The 20,902-nt window shown below is 39.5% G+C and overlaps 1 protein-coding gene across 1 annotated transcript in view; it reads left to right on the top strand.

The window, feature by feature from the left end:
• LOC109475865 (myosin light polypeptide 6-like) overlaps positions 1 to 4,145 on the top strand; it is an 8,882-nt gene extending 4,737 nt beyond the window's left edge. The window contains 2 exon segments of the mRNA XM_019776670.1: positions 814 to 891; positions 2,511 to 4,145. Of these exon segments, the coding sequence (XP_019632229.1) occupies positions 814 to 891; positions 2,511 to 2,539 (107 nt within the window). The 3' untranslated portion in view covers positions 2,540 to 4,145.
• Positions 4,146 to 20,902: the final 16,757 nt, after the last annotated feature.

Raw genomic sequence — 20,902 nt, 5'->3', positions numbered from 1 at the left:
TTAGGTTCAGGTCCGGATTCAAGTCCAGAGGTTTAGGTTCAGGTCCGGACTTGTAAGTCCGGACCTAAACCCATGGCATATACAAAATTGCATGTTGGCAACCTCGCAATGTTGTCTGGGTGAAACTTTGGCCACATAACATGGAGGCCTGTACTTGACGATGCCCAATGGCAATGTTTTCTTCGTTTTGCAGCAAAGATTTTGCAATCTACAGAAGGTTTTATGTGGTCTGGAAAGAAAAGTGGTATGTGAAATGGTCTTTTATGGTAATAAGTCCGGACTCGGTTCTTGACTTTTAGGTTTTTTTTGGACTTGAACCTAAACATTCTTACAAGTCCGGATCCAAGTCCAGTGAACCGGTATGCATCACTAATTGTGCATAGCACTTTGGCGCTGAAACAACTTTGAAAAATGAACATTTTCAATCCTAGTACAAATGGTTTTGATTCAGTGGGAACACCACATATAAAAGGAATGAAAGTAAAAGACATCAAACTCAAAGTAAAAGACAAAACAAACAATCAGAGCTTGTCTTGTCTCCTCTCTTCATATATATCTGCCATCCACGTTCCGGCATGGCAACAGACATCTTTGCCCATTTTCGGCATGTTGACCACTGTCGCCTGACTTTTTCTCCAAAATCAGGCGAAAATTAATGAGCACACTGATGTCATCCATAAAAATTACTTGCTGTGGCTTAATAGTTATGTTGGTAATAGTCTACAGTTAATCTTCTCACTGCTGACAAATGTTGAAACTAAAGGAAATTTGATACTCTGGTTTAGATTTGTGCATTTTTATTTGTGTCTTCAGGGGAAAAGTTGACAGAAGAAGAAGTAGAACAATTGGTGGCAGGACAGGAGGACCAACACGGCATGATTAACTATGAAGGTAACAAATCCCCCTCCATTTTGTATGGAACATTCCTTATCACATATCCTATACCCTGTAAGAGTCAGTCCAATTTACAATGTAAGGGAGGGGCAGGTTTATGATGCTAAGAATTCTAAAGGTAGTGACTTTTATTTCATGTGTTCCTCTGTCTGTAGACTTGTAGATATGTCTAGTACATGTACGTAGTCAAACTTTTTAATGTTGTTTGAGTTATTTTGTTCTGTTTATTTTTGTAAGGTTTTTTTAGTTTATAGGAAGTTTTATTTCTTGTTTCTGTGCCAATAGACCGATAGAGGTTTTCATTGTAGTAAGTTTTGTTTCATGTTTCTTTACTCCCCCCTCCCCCTTGTTGTCGCAGAATTTGTCCATGAGGTGGTCTATTCACACAGGGTAAGAAAGCATGTGCACGGTTTGTGCCTGCTCCAAGGGACATGGTTTTAACCCTTGTGATACCGACCACTGATATACAACTGTTTGCTCTTCTCAGCAGTTAGGATGACAAAGGTTAAGAGAAAGTAGCACTCCTTGTTTTTGTGCTACTAAAATCAGAGGTTTTCTTTTTGAATAAAAATTAAGGTGATGAAAGTTGATTGACAGAGATGGATGATTTAAGTGGAAAACTAACAAAAAGGGAAATAACTGTCTTGCACTATAGATTGAAAAGTGTGCATATTTCTTTAAATTGGTAAGACTAAGAAATGTATTTTGTGAAAAACATTGGAAGAAGCATAATTTTTTTATTTGAGCACAAATTGATGCACATTTTGTAGTATGATGTATCTATCATGGTGATGTGAAACTGAAATTGAAGGAGCGCTATTTTCTTTGCAATCTTAGTCCGGGACCTGTTTGAACATAACTTCATGTGTGTGCCATCTATTAATATTACTTCTGCCCCATTCCCAGAGTTTATCCGAATGGTTATTGCAGAAAATAGGGTAAGGCGGTGGCATGAACATACTTGCTAAGTATGTAGCAAAGCATAGCCATGCCTTGACAATGAAATACAAAAATGATAATGATAAAAATGATGAAAGTTTTAAGGGGTTAACTTTTTTCTTCCAGCCAAACAGTACTTAACAAATAACAATAGTCCCATAGCAAAGTGCCTATATTGCCTAATTGACATACATGAATTTGATGCGCAGAAAGTTATTTTACTAACTGCATGGTATTTATATACATTAACCATCCATGCTGTTATGATTATGCAGTTTTTTGTGTGTGAAATGTATTCTGTTTTTGAAAAAAAAAGTTACAAAAAGAAAAGACAGAATGTGTTTTGCTTTTGGTCCAGAAAACATAAATTTGAATTTATGAGTGATTTCTCCCCTTGTGTTTAAAATGTAGTTTGATACATGTTTTTTGCCCGAGTCTTGGACAAAATTTAGTATTATTTCTTGGAAATTCATTATCTGTATCCACATTGCACTTTTAAGATGTGGTTTAATTTCAACAGGAAGTGAATTCAACTTATTACAACTTTTGCCAAACATGGTATTTTTTGGTAACACCTCAAGGGAGGTGCCTTTTCCAATCATTCCTCAAGGTGACAAATGTTGTATAATGTCAATGATGTAATGTTTATGTTTGTTTGTTTGTTTGTTTGTTTACAGAGTTTGTAAGGATGGTGGTGTCCAACTGAGCAGCGCCATGCTGGAAGAGCACTGACGCGATCAACTAACACAAACAGCAAAATCACGAACGAGAGGCCAGACCAGTCAAACTCTCCATAATCTTAATACAATATAGGAAATAATACCCTATTAATTTTACCTTTGCTTATAAATTGGTACTATTCGAATCAAAGTTGACCACATTTTGAAAATATGGCAAATTGAGCACTGAGAGTTTTATTAAATGCACTAGATTTCAAAATCATTTAATGGAAATATACATTTGGTGGCAAAGCAACCCTTGGTCTCATATTGTTATCTTCTTATACTTATATACTCTTCACTTGTGTAAGACATTCCAGTTCCTTTAAGATTGCTGTGTTGAGTCTTGTAAAATAGTTTGCAGTCCTTGTTCAGTAGACGTTACTGGTTACCTGCCTTTCGGAGACATTTCAAGACCTAAGGATTGGACTAGAGCTAAAGTATTGAAAAATTAGCATATTGTGTCAATCAGAGAAGGCACTGTCCCAAGGTACACTAGACGCTGGACTGGTCTGGCTTCAGAAGGGTGTAAGACTGGAGGGAACGTACATTGTCCTTGACTTCCACCAGAAGGCCACAACAATTCGATTTGTTGGTTCACAGATTTTTTCAGAGAAAATATGAAACGGCAGGGCGAAAAAAAAGAGTAAAAACAGGCCTAGGCATCCAATGATAGCCCCAAATGCTACGATAGGAGTCATGAAGTCAACATACCACGCTGGTTTGTCATGCAAACAATGAATTTTAAACTTCTAAACTAACAACTGCATTGAGAGATGGAAGACTATAACAATTCTGAAGAGAGGAGACTTCCTTCAACTGTTTGGGCCAAAATATGAGCATTTTGGAGTTGATTCATAACCTGAAATGTCTTTTTTTTTTGCAATTTGGAAAAAAATGAAGCCGGAAAATCTGAGAGACGAGAACCAACATTGCAACAAATTAAATTGGTGTGGCCTAAGGTGGCTTTACGAAAACTAGTTTTGATACCTACACAAGAAACAACAGTAGTCTGTGTGATGTACCATACAGTAGGACATAGTCATGACTTAAGTGTAACTTATGCAAAATTGCTTTACTAGCGTGCTAGACTAGAGGTTTGAAAGAGGTGTACAACATAAGAAAAGGTTGTGATCACTGTTACAAGTGATAGACCATATATTTTATTTACTTTCTTGAGGTTGTAGATAACAATAAGCTTATTAGAACGTCTTCTTGATGTTGTTCCAAATGAAAACATTGTGCTACACAAGTGTTCCACGCTACCAATGTTGTAGTATGACTCCAAAAAAAAGAAGTCCTGTACTGTAGCAACTGTTAGAGATAGAGGAATATTCAAAGCCCCCCCTCCCCCGATATCACTTTTAAATAATATATAATCCTTTATCCTTGCCCCACAAGCTACGACCTTGTACCTCTTTTAAGATATGACCAACCAATCATGAAAGGGATCCATATTGAATGTGAACGTTATAGCAGATCTTCTACAGTCTGTTTTTGCAGTGGCATTTTCCTTGCTTTCAATGTACTCTCAGCCTAGCTTATTGGTACAGGTATGCTAGTTACTGTAATAAAGGTTAATGTTAGGCTTTCTATGGATTGTAGTGTATTCATGTTCCCGTATTTACCTTCGCCGAGAAGGTTATGTTTTTTTTGGCTGTGTGTGTGTGTGTGTGTGTGTGTGTGTGTGTGTGAGAGACCTGTAATTAAGAGGAAGAGGAACAAACTCAGATATTCCTTATGTAAGTTGATGAGAAAATCCAATCAGGACTGCATTTACATAATTCATGAGGCAATATTAGAACAGCTTTAATGATTTGGTATGGGTTTAAAAAAGACAAAACACCCATTTACTATTTTCGAAAGGTTCTTTATTAAATGACTAATTGTTTGAATATTGAGGAAATTGGAGAGATTAACTTTCCTACCTTTAACACTATTTGGTCTCGTGTGTGGAAGGTGTTCAGCACCAAGGACAGGTACGTTTTCCTGTGTGTTGAAGGTGTTCAGCACCAAGGACAGGTATGTTTTCCTGTGTGTGGAAGGTGTTCGGCACCAAGGACAGGTACGTTTTCCTGTGTGGAAGGTTTTCAGCACCAAGGACAGGTTTCGGTGTGCTCAAACATCTCAACCGACCGCGTCTTGGCCTAATATGCAGTACGTGTTCATGGGTTAAGAACCCTTTGTAACGCTCTGTCTATGTCATTATGGATATGAAAAAAAAAACACTTTAAACTGACGTTTTGGGGGGCAACAGTTACGGCGCGCCGTGTGCCCTGATGAACAGGGTCCGCCATTTTGAATGTTTTGATCGAGTCGCCGGAACTCATCGTGCGGTGTCAAAATGAGGAAAATAAAAGCTTGTGAAGCACGGAAACTTACCAATGATAAAGGGAAACTTCTTCAAACATGTTTGCGGTGGTGGATTTAGCACTCGATACTTAAGGGCGGATAATTTTTGCGGGCAGTAGAACTCCCTAAAAAGACAATATACATTTGCGACTGGTCTTGAGTGTATATATTCAAAGTCACTTGATAAAATCACAAATATTTAAGAGTTATTGTGTGTTTTCTATTTCTAATTACATAGACAATTTATCCAGAGCGTACGTTGAATCGTAATTAGATTATACTTAAATAATTTTATAAGTGCCGAATACCGAGACGGGCTGTCTTTGGTCGCCATAATTAGATTACACTTTTACATTAATTAGGCATGGCTGTTTTGCACACCTGCGTAAAAGCAACTTTGGCGTGGTCTCTCCAAAATGGCGGCTTCGTACGACGGGGATACTCTGGGCTGATTTTTTAACAACTTTCTGGGTACTTTTTAGCGTTTTTGTCGGTAGAATGTTTTACTAAGTGTGCAGCAGAATGTTTGGGAGTTTTCGCTATGGATTCGAGCCATTCTGGTGACGTTTTGAAGAGAAAATGCGGATTTCCTGACCTGGCGAATTTGGAGAAGACAACAAAATGGCGAGACGGGAGGAGTAGCGTGGTATGGAGACGACCGCTTATTGTTGCAGGTAAACCAACAAATTGTTTGCCTGACATTCTTCCCTAGCAACTATACGAACATGTCAAGTATATTTCGTAAGAAATGTCCTAGTTCTGTATTAGACAGCGACTAATTTTAGACAGGCTTTGAAAATCTAGTCGCCGCGTTTTCAACAACATTTTCACTGCGGTGCGCTTGTAGAGTATTACATGCATATGCATGTCTTTTTCGTCAATTGTTAAGCGTTATGAGATTATATTTGTTGAAAAAATTATGTCCTTGCGTTGACCAAACCTTTTTCTTTATCTCCACGTGGTTCGAAACACCTGTTGGAATGTGCCCGTGTACATAATTTAATATTTTTTGACGCTCCCGCCAAAAACTCGCATAAACAACATAGGGTCCTCAAAGCTTCAAGCCATCGAAATGAATACGCTTCAAAACCTTCGGAAACTTCAGTCGAGTTGACCATACTTCAGGTCTTCATTATCATGTGCAATTATAATTTAAAAGCTTGTCCGTTTCAATTTACTAAATTCAGTAATGTTTTGTGGCGCAAACACTACAGTTGACTACGCTAAAAGGTTGCGATTGTTGTTTTCAAAACATTTTGAGTTTATATATGTATTAATGTTTCAGTGAAGGGGTTTGATTTATTTCATTGTCGTTGTTGCTATCCTGTTTTTTCTTATGGTCATTATATAGTACAGTTTTCGAGGTTTGCGCAGTGGGTATGTGTTTGTTTTAAGTTAAGGAATTTAACGTGTCTGTGTGTGTGTGTGTGTGTGTGTGTGTGTGTGTGCATTGCTAACGTCAACACTAAGCATCGAAGATACATTAAATGTAGATATAGCGTTATATTGTCTGTCAAACATGCTTGTAATTTAGTTAAGGTTCTTGATGTGCTACTTCTGTATGAAAGTACCCCCAACCCCCCAAAATTGTAGTTTTTTTCAAATGCAGATTTCACATCCACAACATAAGAACTTTTTTACCTCAAAATGCCCATTGTATTATAATGACTCTAATATAGAGTACAAGTAGGCCATGTGTTATATATCAAAGTCATGCTTAAGCTTGTAAAGTTGTGTCTGGTAGCAATTTCTTGTTTTGTGGTTGTCTCAGTGACAAAATCTGTCTGCTTTTGTGATGTGATTGACAAGTACATGGAGAGTCACTCGATTCATAGCGTCAGAAACAGCCTTGAATACGAACAATCAGCCATTTTCTGTTAGCGACATCACCTATTTGCTTCATGATCACAGACATCAGAATTTCATAAGATGAGGTTGATTCAACTAAGTGTACATCTATAGTTGGTAAGTCAGTGTTATTATGGAAGTTTCTGCAATGTATGACAAGCTTCAAACATCTTGTAACCATTTCTTCTTTTTGATCATGGCATAGAATCCTGTAGTGAGCTGTGCTCTGAGGGTCAGCAACCTGTGCAGGTGCAGATGAGAAAAATCTGAGTTCTCACGACATTTTACCTACAACTATTTGGTGTTATTTGAGACAATTGTCTAACTGTGTAGTTACACATGTAGGTGGCAGCTGACTGATGCAGTAGTGGGGACTCCTGTCTGAACCTGACAAGACAGATTGGACCAGACCAGATGTTTTAAAGACCCAAGGAATATTAGATCATCAGGTGAGAAAAAAACATGAATTCTGCATTTTACCTACAACTATTTGGTGTTAATTAAGGAATTGTGTAACTCGTGATTTGTCTGTGGTTAGGTGGCTGCTGACTGATGCAGTAGTGGGGACTCCTGTCTGAATCTGATTGACAGATTGGACCAAAAATGCAGTTTAACTACCATTTACTTGATATTATTTGAGACTAGTTCTTAACTTATAATGTCTGTATACATGTAGTTGGTGGCTGCTGACTGATGCAGTAGTGAGGATTCCTGTCTGAACCTGACAGATTGGACCAGACCAGAAGATTTGAAGACCCAAGAGGAATATGAGGTGAGAAAAATCCCATTTCTGCATTTAACTACTCTTTGCTTGGTATTATTTGAGACTAGTTCTTAACTTATAATGTCTGTATAGTTAGGTGGCTGCTGACTGATGCAGTAGTGAGGATTTCTGTCTGAAGCTGACAGATTGGACCAGACCAGATGATTTGAAGACCCAAGAGGAATATGAGGTGAGAAAAATCCCATTTCTGCATTTAACTACCCTTTACTTGGTATTATTTGAGACAAGTGCGTAACTTCTAATGTCTGTGTAGTTAGGTGGCTGCTGACTGATGTAGTAGTGGAGGCTCCTGTCTGAACCTGACAACAGTGGATTGGACCAGACCAGGTGTTTTGAAGATCCAAGAGGAATATCAGGTGAGAAAAATCCATTCCTGCATTTTACCTACAGCTATTTGGTATTATTTGAGACAAGTGACAACTTCTACTGTCTGTATAGTTAGGTGGCTGCTGACTGATGCAGTAGAGGGGACTCCTGTCTGAACCTGACAACAGTGGATTGGACCAGACAAGGTGACTTGAAGACCCAAGAGCAATATCAGGTGAGAAAAATTCTGCATTTTGCCTACCATTTACTTAGTACTGTATTACAAGTCGATCTGTAACTTATGTTTCTATTATTATTAGGTGGCTGCTGACTGATGCAGCAGTGACGGGGATTCCTGTCTATATCTCAGTGACCAGTTTTGAAGACCCAAGAGGAATATCGGTAAGAACTTGAAATCTAAATTATAAATTGTACCAGTAGTAGTTTTCTTAGTGTTAATTGAGACAAGCATGTAACTTTTTAATGTCTATGTGGCTAGGTGTACTGCTGACTGATGCAGTTGACTGCTGTGATGATTCTAAACCCGACAAGACCAGATGTTAGTGTTCTGAGAAACCTGGTGACCGGCAACTTCTCTCCAGTGCAGACCAGCAAATCAGACGACCTCAAGACACAGTGAGTTTGTACAGGTGAGACAATGGTTCTCAATTTACAAGTTATATTTTTCTAAGGCATTTCACAATTCTGAGGCATGTCGCAATAGATAACAACTTTCTAGAGCCTAGGATTTTGTACATCTATTCAATGAAAGGGATTGCCCAATTGTGCAATTTTGTCACTTAGTCTATCTTTAATGGTCATTCAGTGTTGCATCACAATAACCATCCATTCATATCGGTAGGTGTGTCCTGACTGTCAGCTGTCCTGACGTTCCTGTCCTGACTGGGAGAAACCTGTGATGACCAGCGACTCCTGTCGAAACCAGACGAGATGAGGGCTGAGAAGACTGGTTGACTTGAAGACTGGTGGAATGAAGAGAGTTTACAGGTGAGACAATGCTTTTCAACTTACAAAGCAGTTTACCTTAGACTTGTTTCAAGATAAAAAGTTTTGGATCAGAAGAAAGTCTGGCTTTTTACAATGTTTATGTAACGTACCCAGTGAAAAAAAAGAGTTGTGTTGTAGGCAATATAATTATAATATACTAGTTCTTACTAAGGCCACAGCAAGTAATTTTTATGGATGACATCAGCGCGCGCATTAATTTTCGCCTGATTTTGGAAAAAAACCCAAGAAATTTTGTTGTCTTCTGACAGTGGTCACCATGCCGAAAATGGGCAAAGATGTCTGTTGCCATGCCGGAAGGTGGATGGCAGATAACTATAAAGAGAGGAGACAAGAAAAGGCTCTGATTTAATGTTGTGTTTCTTACTTTGATGCAGTGATATGTGATTGATGCTGGGTGTGTATATGTGATGTTCCCACTGAATCAAAACCATTTGTACAATGAGTCCAAATTGTAAAATGTAGGAACCTTTTTTTTCGGCCCGCCTTGTTTTTTTTTCCGCCCGCTCGCATTAGATTTGGAGTCTGCGGAGGATGTCATCCATAAAATTTACTTGCTCTGGGCTAAAGGTGAATTGCTCCAATATATACTGACTTTTGTTTTCCTCTCCCCACACGGCTCATGGTGGAAGGAAGGAAGAACCAGACTTTTATCAGTAAAGCAGTGAGAGAAGACATAGGCTGGGGTCAAGTTGTGAGTATAGTTTATTTGTGTAACACAACCAAGTACACACACTTGCATACATTTCTATCATTAGACCCTCTAACTCTGCTTTGCACAATTTCCTTTTCTACTTGTAACCTTCACTGTCAAACTACCACGGTGGTTAAATTTGGCTCATATTTGGTCTTACATAATTTGAACCAAATGCATGTTCCACTTGCAGTCATTTACAGTAAACCTGCGCCTTCAGGCCATTTTTCCCTTGTATCAGAAAGAAATTTTTGCACAAATAAACTGTTTTCTGGAAAGTACACCTATTCAGTCATTTAGGTGTGGACATGTAACATGCAAAATGCTATTGCAAATTCAAACATTTGAGATCACAATCAAGGAGCATCCAATTAACATCGTTGTTGGAAGAAAAAGATTTGTGTTTTAGGGATTTTTTTTTTGTAGAATCACTAGTTAACAAAACTCTTGTGTCCAGACTTTTTTGAAAAGTTTCACAGCTAGCCCCAAATTGTCTCAAGTAACTTGAAGCTGAACGTGCCTAGCCACAGAAAAGAGTACCAGACCACCATGCTCATTTCTCTTTTACACTTCTCACTTAAGTTTCACAACTCTTTAAATGCTTCACATTCTTGTCTTTGGGCCTTTACTCACAACATCTTTCTTGACCCTTTCGCTACACCCTTCACTCAAACTTGCATAGTACCCTTTTCCTGACGCTTTGGACCTTTACACTTACCGGTAACTTCCCTAACCACTTAAACTCTTAACTTAAAATCCTTCTCTGCTTTTGCACGCTCAGCTTTACGGTCAAAGGCCCCTTTCCCACTACGGTAAAATTGTCCGGATCAAGCCGGATCAAAGTGAATCAATTTGGTTTGATCCGGAATTTTACTGTAGTGGAAATGGGGCCTTAGTCACACCCTAACTTGCACTGCTTTTAATTACACGGTACGGCACTCTTGTCTGCGCTCGGATGTTTCACTTACATTCTCTTTTCCTTGCCTTTTAGCCTGGGTGCCATCCTCCGTAGTTTTTGCCCGCTCCCTAACGTCACTGGGCACCACGGCTCAGCGACATTAGGGAGCGGGCTAAAACTACGGGGGATGGCACCCAGGCTACTTGCCTTTTATCCTTGAACTCTGGTTTTAATTGCACGGTACATCACCCTTTCTTGTGCTCCACGTTTCCAGTCAACTTTTCCAAACACTTAGTCACACTCTTCTTCCACCTTGAACACAAGACAACACTCCACTCTTGAGGGTCTGGATGCCTTTTTTGAGAAGCCCATCACCGTTGTTGCAAAATGTAATTGGCCACCTGAATTCATTGCAAAATTGTCACTTTGGACCTGAACACTTGGTTGATAAATTTTTTTGCCAAAACCTTGCCTGCTAAAAAATACTTAGCATACGTGGGAGCCTACGTGGGAGCCTCATGTAGATAGTTAATTGGATTAAAGTTTTCCCGCCAAAAAACTTAGTATATGGGCATCCTGACCTTTGACCTCTTCACTTAGCCACCACACTTCTACTTGCTACATCCAACCAACTCACACTGTTCCAATGCTTTGAACCTTTACGCTTAACTTCTCCAAACACTTTCTGATACTCATGATATGTCAGACCAACCTTCCGAAACACTTAGTTACTTGAGTGAGACTTTTCTGCCAGAATGATTGTCGCTCTACTGGTCAGTCAATGCACAGAAGTTTGCTCCCCTGGGGATGTCTTTGCGGAGACACGGTGTTTCGACACACCAGCATTCTTGTGCAACTGACTGACCAGTAGAGTGACAATCATTCTGGCAGAAAAGTCTCACTCAAGTAACTAAGTGTTTCGGAAGGTTGGTCTGACATATCATGTGTTTGGAGAAGGTAAGCGTAAAGGTTCAAAGCATTGGAACAGTGTGAGTTGGTTGGATGTAGCAAGTAGAAGTGTGGTGGCTAAGTGAAGAGGTCAAAGGTCAGGATGCCCATATACTAAGTTTTTTGGCGGGAAAACTTTAATCCAATTAACTATTTACATGAGGGTCCCAGGTATGCTAAGTGTTTTTTAGCAAGCAGGGTTTTGGCAAAAATTTTTTTTTTACACAATTCATTAATGAAGTGTTCAGGCCCAAAGAGACAATTTTGGGGGAAATTAAAGCTGCCAATTACACAATACCAATTAACTAAGTCAAGGTCTCAAGTTTTTTGGTGGGAAAATTGAATTCCACTTTTGAATTCAAGTGTTGGGGCATAAAGTGTTGAAAAGAGTGACAGAATGTGTGAGTGAACTTAAACAAGAAGTGAAAGCATACTACCCCGGGTGCCAGACTCGTTTTGGGACGTTTCCCTTCGGCAGCCAGAAGCCCTTTGCCCGCCTGTCTAAATTACCGCTAAGGGGAAGTCTAGCCCGTAGCGGTAATTTACACAGGCAGGTGAAGGGCTTCTGGCTGCCGCAGGGAAACGGCTAGCAGCCCAAAACAAGTCTAACACCCAGGATAAGAACATACAGAAAGAGAGGAATTGCGTTTTGTAATGCAGTGATAGAAACCTTCTATCAGACTATGTTATCACTGTTTATGTACTTGCAACAATTCAAACCTCCTGCTCCAAAATCCAGGCTAGTCTCAAGCTCATCAAATACAGTCTGTCAGCATTAAACATCGCCGTCAAACTTTACCAGATCAACATGACACGAGACCTGAATTTTGCAACAGAAGGAAATAGTGTTGCGGCAAGTTCATCAACAGTGATAACAAAGTCCGGAGTCTACATGACTTTAAAGGGAATCAGCGAAACAAAAATACATCATGTTATTTCCTCAGATAATTCACTGAAAAGTTCTTTCCCTATATTTACATGAACATTTTAACAATATCTCTATTATAACTGCCTTTAGCTATTCAATATAGTATGCTAAATGTAACATTTCTATTTAAAGCTGCACACCCTCAAGGCTAGTGACCGTCTCTGCCGTAATAATTTGGAAGGAGAAAAACAGTTACTGTATATGAGATGAAAGGATATTTCTTCAGCTACAAGTCCGAGTTTGCTTTCTTTATTTTTGGAAAATTCAACAGATAAAACATCAATTTCACAAGTTAAAGCACAAATTTGGGAATTTTCACGTAGGATAATCCCACAGAAAAAAATTTAAATTGTCCTTGGCACGAGGGATTGCAAATCGACTCGAAAAGAGCAAAATCTAGGTCAAACGGGCGGATTACACTTGGCACACAAGAATACCCAGAAGTAAGGTTAGGAGCCAAAAGAAATTTTCACCACAAAATTACCATTTCTTACACTCTTCAGCCATGTTAATGATATTTATGAGAAATGTTGCCTCAAACTTGGACCCTCAAAACCCTTTCGTTACTTTTTTACACCACACTACCATGGACCCTGGTGAAAGAGCTGGGGTGTGCACCGTTGACTGTCTGTCTACAGTACCTCTTAGCTACACTACCTAAATTTAAATACTGGCTACATTTCAAAGTAAAAAAAAAAAACCTTGAGTGTCCTTGAGTCAAACGCTCTTTTGTCCTTCAAACAAAATCAGTTCTGTTTTGTTCCGAAATATTTTAACAGCATTGCAACAAGTACAGTACTGTACGTAACCAACGCCAATGGTAGATGACAATTTATTAGATTCTAATTCATAAATTGTTTGTTGTATTGTGTATGTACTTTTTGTGGGTCAGCTGCTACCAGCTTAGTCTGCCTTTGCTGGCCCTTGTAATGATTTGTTTCATTGCCCATGAATACAACAAAATATGAAATGTGATTTCAACTACAAATCCTAAATACATAATGTGTCAACCTTTCACTATAACTGTTTGTTCAGAGACATCTCTCATTGTAACACTACCTATAGTTTAAATGAATGTACTGTTTAGTTAACCTATCTAGAAACTATAATCTATATATTATAATCCTAAAGATTCCTTGTGACAAGAATTGATTATATTTGTATTTTGTTTTGCTGATTCCATAACTCAATTTCTCCCTTTCAAACATCACACACAGCTTACCTGTAGTACATTTCACACTATGGAAAGAAAGCACAACATTGTCTTTTCCCTCTTTCTGTAAAGAAATAGGAGATATTTCCAACAATCATTATGTGACCAAAGTATTTCCCCTGAAATCCACTTCATCCGGGAACACAAAAATTGTACTTTACAATATAATTACATAATGTATTATTTCATATATCGTGTGTATCAATCACATGTTGCAATTGTTTTTTGGAATGCCTATCAATGCCTTTTTTTTTCTACATATGTGCATCAGTCATCCTGATTTTTTTTACCTACATTTTACGCATATTTGACAGTGAAAGACAAATGCATAAAACAGATCAAGTTTTGTGAAGTTAACATAAGGCCACACCGACTTAATTTTATGGATGACATCCGCGCGCGCATTAATTTTTGCCTGTTCTCAAAAAAAAAAAAAGAATCACGCCCATTGACGCTTTGGCCTGGCTCTAGGCCTGGGTAGTCCATTGTATTTAGCGACAATACGGAGCCGGGCACCCAGGCTACCGAAGCTCCACGACTCAAGAACTCAGTACATACGTACAGTGTCAATTCATAAACTCCGCAAAAAGCCAGCATGTGTCGGCTTGTCGTATACGTCGCTATGTACTGCCACAAATTCACAACACCAGCTTTGAATTCCTGTGGTTTAGTAGCATTTTTATTTTTGGCCGGATTTTTATTTTATTCGTGCGCACTAGTTTGGGGGTCTTTAGAGGATGTCATCCATAAAATTAAATCGACGTGGCCTAACTACAATTCAGGATCATCATGACAATGTCTCGCTTCATTCCATCTAATTTTTAATTTTTGAGCGCTACACAATACTTGCATCATTCATCCCTACACGTTTTGTTGCTTTAATAATTGTTTCATCATGTAGATTTTCTTTTCTTCACATCAAGGATAATTCTAATTTCAGACATTTTAAAAGGTTGTACAAACTACTACAATGTGGATCATGATGAAGAGGATATCAGGGAAAACAGTTTGATCACAAATGCTTTTGAAAACACATCCCATTGCTATACAGAATGAAATAACAGACAATATTGCAAGTGCTTTCCTCAATAGGAAAATGTACTATGTTCTCCGCCATAAATGCAAACAAATATTAGTCACAACCTTAAACTAGATATTAGTAAAGAAATGTGAACTGTTTCAACCAAAAATGACAATGAATAGAAGAGAGGGCCAGTTTGGATAATCTGGTGCTTGGAACTAGAAATTCAGAGGATCGCAGAGATGCCCTATTCCGATTTCATTGTCATTTCTAGGGGTCTGCATGGGAGGTCCCGATCACGCTTTGCACTAAATTCCGGAAGGCAGCGGCCACGATTTACTCTTCCTTCGTGTAGACTGAATGCCTCACACGTAGACTTCGTTCGACTTCGAATTATGCAAAATTCAAATGGCAAGGAGCAAAAAAGTACGCAAAGCAGCGACCGGTATTACGCTTCATTCATGCAGGATTAATGCTGACCCATCATGTAAAGATTACATTTAACATTAAGTCATAACGACCTGACTTCGCATTATGCAAATCTAATACGAGTGCTTACGCATTGCGGCTTGCAGACCCCATTTTTGAAAGAGCTCTAAAAATAAAAGCCAACTCACGGTCAAGGTCCGATGTTCTCTTGTCTCGTAGATGTAGGTGACAGGTCCCTCAGGAACACACACAGGCAAATCCTCCTGGAATACACAGGTACACAGGACAGCTGACAGATCCTCCAGGAATCCAGAAAATTCCTCCAGGAATTTGAGCAGGAACACAGACAGGTCCCACAGCACACACAGGAACATGGCCAGGTACAGTCTCAGCTTCCCGTAAGCTAGGGTGTAAAAGAAATAAACATTCAGAAAAATCTCATGCCAAATTTACATACACTTAAAGGCTAGACCAATGTTTACAATATTCACATAGCATACATGACATCATAATATTCAAGCATGACATAACATTTCTTCTAAAACCTGCTTTGGTTGGGGGAAGAGCACATGGAACATTGTTAGTGAGACAAAAGAAGAGCACAGCTAAAAGTGAACATAGAATATGATCTGAGCAAAGAACAATCACACAAAAATACATACATGTACATCTCACACAAGATATCACGTATTATTAAGAATGTCCATTTGTTCTAAAATCTGCTTTAGTTGGTGTAAGAGCACAAGAAACAGAGAACATACATGTCAAATGTCATAACCAAACAATAATCACATAAAAAAACATATCACACATGATATCACATAACATATCACAATCCATTTGTTCTAAAATCTGATTTTGTTGGGGTAACTTCAACTGCACACTAAACATTGTTAGTGAGGAAAAGAAGAGCACAGTGAACATACAATGTCATGTAGAATATCATAACTTTCGGAAACAACAACTACATAAAAATACAGTACATCTCACACAAGATGTAACATTTATTTAGATATCAGTGTCACAATCCAAATAACAACATAAAATGCATCTCATGTTGACATTCATTAAATTACAACTAGGTACAAAAACATAAGAGCCAATGACACAGGAAATGCAAATACACTGTATGAGTTCATGAAAATTGAAAATCACATCAAGCTCATACAATGTATGTAATGGTACAGACATAAAACAGTAATTTGGCAATACCACATATCTAAGGTACTCAAGAAGTTAAGTAAGACTGTTCTGTAAAAAGGCAAACATATAGTGGTAAAAATTTCAAATAACACTAAGTGAGAAATCCATCTCAAAGTTATTAAACAGCTGCAGCTCATAATATATATATAGTCATATGGTGACTTTACCCAGTGGTGCATCCACATCTGAAAAGATTACATTTCGTAAAAACGGGGGTCAGACACTAAACTGCTTGAACTGGGGACAAAGAAAATGTATGTACAGTCATGTTACTAAAAACATGAAACCAGAGTACTGTGCATGATTCTAAAATCACATGTAGTACAAGAGTTCAAGATGGATAGAATACTCAAAAAGTTTTACAACATTAACAAATCTTACATATTTTTACACACATCAGGTACTTCATATAATTTTTTTATATGACATTAAAAGATATGGAGAAATACATGTCAAATATGTAATAATATTTATGAATCAATATCAAACAAACTATCATCATCACATGCAAACAAACATGTCAATGAAACTGTCATGATTTCATTTTTAACAATCATTGCACACATGCAATTATATCAACTAACAATAAGATTTCAACTTAGGAAGCAGTTGAAGTTTTCAATTAAGGAATTGCTTGATGAGTCGAGCGACTTCGTAACTTAAAGTTAATAAGATTAATTTTTAATCTGTAATCAACAAGTCATGAAAGGACTTGAAAATGTCCCTTCACCATCAGTTCATGTACATGTACATGTATACAGACCTGTTGGGACAACAACAACATGTTGGGATTCAAACCCAGGACCACAATGCCACCACCATTTGTTGTTATTTGTTCCTAAGTTGTGTTCCTAACTACGGTACCTCTGGAGATCCTTGGTGCATTTCAATTCAGAATCTGGAAAAAACATGCAGAGGAGCAACAAGGCATACATATTGTTAGCCGTGGCGACTCTTGATTCGGGCTTACATTGCATTACCCTCAGCAAGAGTCGTGGAAAGATCCATTGGCAGAACTGCACATTTCCCGTTGGCTGCACGATGCTCCGTTTTTGACCCGGTTTTTTGCTGTCCCGAGCTTCCCTACAATATAACTCCACAATTGGCCGGGTTGCCGATGTTTAGATCAGCCTAAATGTTCCACAGCGCGACAGAAAAGTAGTAAAATAGCTAGTCGGCACAACTTGGCGGCCATCTTGGATATAGTCGGGAATGTCCGCTACCGCCGTCGGGAACGCTCGGTAGCGTCACGATTACCGAAGCCCGACCGAAAGCTCTCCGATTATAACCGGAAAGGCTACCGAGCGTTCCCGACGGCGGTAGCGGACATTCCCGACTATATCCAAGATGGCCGCCAGCTTGTGCCGACTAGCTATTTTACTACTTTTCTGTCGCGCTGTGGAATATTTAGGCTGATCTAAACATCGGCAACCCGGCCAATTGTGGAGTTATATTGTAGGGAAGCTCGGGACAGCAAAAAACCGGGTCAAAAACGGAGCATCGAGCAGCCAACGGGAAATGTGCAGTTCTGCCAATGGATCTTTCCACGACTCTTGCTGAGGGTAATGCAATGTAAGCCCGAATCAAGAGTCGCCACGGCTAACATATTGTCATATTAAAGTATTGTTGGCTGTCTCATCAATTTGTCTAAGGCTTACACGACAATTATCAAAATTCCAATCTCAGATTTTACCAAAGTCAAGAGTCTGTTTGGGATTTACCGCTCAACAACTGGTTATCAAAAATCTTCTTTGGTAGAAACCATATCCGCTGGTAATGATATACTAGCACATCACGTAGTGCTCAGGAAGGTAAATTTGTCGGTAGAAAAGACACTAAGAATCCACCATATATATAGGTTTAAAGGACTGTAAGACAGGCGGTGTTTTGGTCTGGAACTGGTCAGGACTTTTCTCTATGCAATTCTGTTGCCGCCCCCCTCCCCACTCGAACTTACCTGTCTCCCTCCTTTCAAATCTATCACCTTGTCCATGTCATCCTCACAAACGGCACTACCGTGTCCTTCCTGTCTGCTCTCGGCCCCGGAACATTTTTGTTTTACATTGAAACGCATAGAATTGGACCAAAACACACAAGACAACAAACAAGGTCTACAAACCAAAGTTTCAAGCTAAGCTGTTCAGGTCAGAGGTCACGTGTGCACATGCATAGTGTAATAGCGCCCCTTGCGGCTCATTCACAAACTACACCTCTTAAGGTTGGTATGTTGTTTACTAAAATACGGGTTGACATTTGGTTATTCTCACGTCTCTGTGTGACCCTTGAATACCTGATTATGATTGCAGCGATTGCAGTGAATTGCAATTGGTGGCTACGGTGCTAATTAAGGCATTTTTATCCTCCTTACGTATACGAAGATACATTCACATCTCACATGGACCACACAAATGCGCCCCCAGCGGTTGCTTAATTTAGTGCAGCGATAACTCGTGGGGACAGTTGCCGCAACGTATTTTCGAAATTCTGTGTTTTTGCTTCATCTAACTTAAAAGAGATTTACCTACAATAGTCCGGAGAGTATCCACAACAATTTCGGGTACAACTTACCACCAAAGTGGGCACGGAGCGTCTTTCTGGGCGGAATTTTTACCCGCTCGTTCTTCCCGTGGCTTCCATGCACACTGGCCATCTTGGAAAGGTGTGTTTCACGCACAGGTGTACGTGCCACCCGTACATCATGAGCAAAATTTGAATTCGATAATCAAGTTAACAACGGGCCAATAAACAATCATCCCATGTGCAGGCCTGAAAACTACGATGATTTAATTATGGCTTTATCTTAAAAGTTCGAAAGTCTCACATCTTCTATCCTCCTTTCTAAATTTAGGAGGGTAAACACACCTTCGTAGTTTTCCAATAAATTGAAATGATCTTTGTTTGACCCATTTTTTCTTTAAATTGCGACAAGTACATCCTCTAGCTAGTAGGTAACAACTTACAAATATTACAGCTATTGCGATAAACGCCCACAGTCTCTTTGTCGACGATTTTCTAACTGAAAATCCAGTTTTACTGCCACGAAATCACGACGGGTGCCTTATAAAACGTTTACGTTAATCATTATACTTTGAACAAGCCATTTATCTATACAGTAATCCAATCGCTTTCGAATGAATACATCAGAAACGTTTAGAACCATGGCACATTTTTTTCATTACCCTGAGGAGTGTGATGATGCATAATTACAACCAAAATACAAGTTGGGTGTTTTTGTTCATTGGACGGCAGATACACATTCTTACCTTTTAATTATCCCAAGCTATGATGGACATGCCCGTTGACGTCGATGACATCAGTGCAGCGAAGATCGATCATGCATTTATCATGTATATCTTGACGAAAACAGGAACGTCAATTTTTAATCTCTTCAAATGGGGGCCCGCAAGCCCTTTTCCGTAGAGCGTAATCGCCGTTTTAATTCTACGTAGAGCGTAGACGGACCGCTCTAATCTCGTATTTTTGCGTAGAGCGTATTCGGCGTTTTAATTCTACGTAATGCCCTGTAGCCACTTGAAATTTATCGTAAAGCGTAATCGAGAGGTTTCCGAATTCAGCGTAGAGCGTTGTCGGGACCCCCCCCCCCTTGCAGGCCTTCTCAAATCTTCGATTACAGCGCTTCACATGATGACTGGTTTATGATGACTGGTTTATTCAGTAAAAAAAACATTTTGCAGCCCGGAGGCTGAATTGCATGTTTCCGTACATTGATCAGTGTCCACCTTAACATTATAATAACAAATTTAAAAACAACTTTAAAATATCCTTCTAGCACAGAGTTTATACATAAAATTGGATTTCGAATTTCCACTCATTACTTCTTTACGTCGACTCATTTAGGAGTTTGACTATGTAGGGCAGAGGGCTGTTGGAGTAGCGCTTCGTGCGTGCTAGAATAGAGTCGAATTTGTTGTTTTGCCTTGTTGACCTCCCAGTTACTTCGCCTCTTGTCTGAGGGAGCCAGTGGTGATAGAGAGTTGACTTGGACAGTTTTTTCCCGAACTCTCGGCACAGGTTTTCACGTCTGTCATATAGGCTGTGTAGCCTCAGTACTTTACAGGACTGTTCGTACGAGAGGTTATGTCCCAGTATGATCCTTGTCGCCCGTCGTTGAATCCTCTCTATCTTGTTGTGCTGTGTAATCGTCAGTCCGGGATGCCAGACTGGCGCGGCGTATTCAAGTACGGGTCGGATGAAACATGTGTATATGGTGAGCAAGTCCTCCACAGGTAGGTTGAACTGTCGCAGTCGGCAGAGAAGATGCAGTCTTTGATTTCCTTTCTTTGTTATGTCCATGACCTGGGTTCCCCACCCCAGGTCTGCTTGAAACGTCACTCCGAGGCACTTAGCGACGCCCACTACCTCCAGGACGTGACCATGAATGGTGAGGGGAGGTGGCGGTGGGGGTGTCCGGCTGAAGCAAATGTGCATAGCCTTGCATTTCCCGGGGTTAAGCTGCATACTGTTCTTGTCCGACCACGATGCTAGCTCGTCAAGGTCTTTCTGTAGTCTCGATGTTTGGGAGAGACGTCGCGATTCGATGATGTTTAAGTCGTCGACGAAGGCCCAGGTTGGGGACTGTATGGTGTCTGTTGAGGTGTTTATATGGGCGATAAACACTATATGGGCGATAAACACTAAAAATATTCCCCACCCTTCCATCTGAGCCATCTCTATTTGCC

Source organism: Branchiostoma belcheri, unplaced genomic scaffold (genome assembly GCF_001625305.1).
Source record: "Branchiostoma belcheri isolate BF01 breed outbred unplaced genomic scaffold, Haploidv18h27 scaffold35, whole genome shotgun sequence".
In the NCBI taxonomy this organism is placed as follows: domain Eukaryota; kingdom Metazoa; phylum Chordata; class Leptocardii; order Amphioxiformes; family Branchiostomatidae; genus Branchiostoma; species Branchiostoma belcheri.
This window is presented reverse-complemented; position numbering and strand designations above follow the sequence as displayed.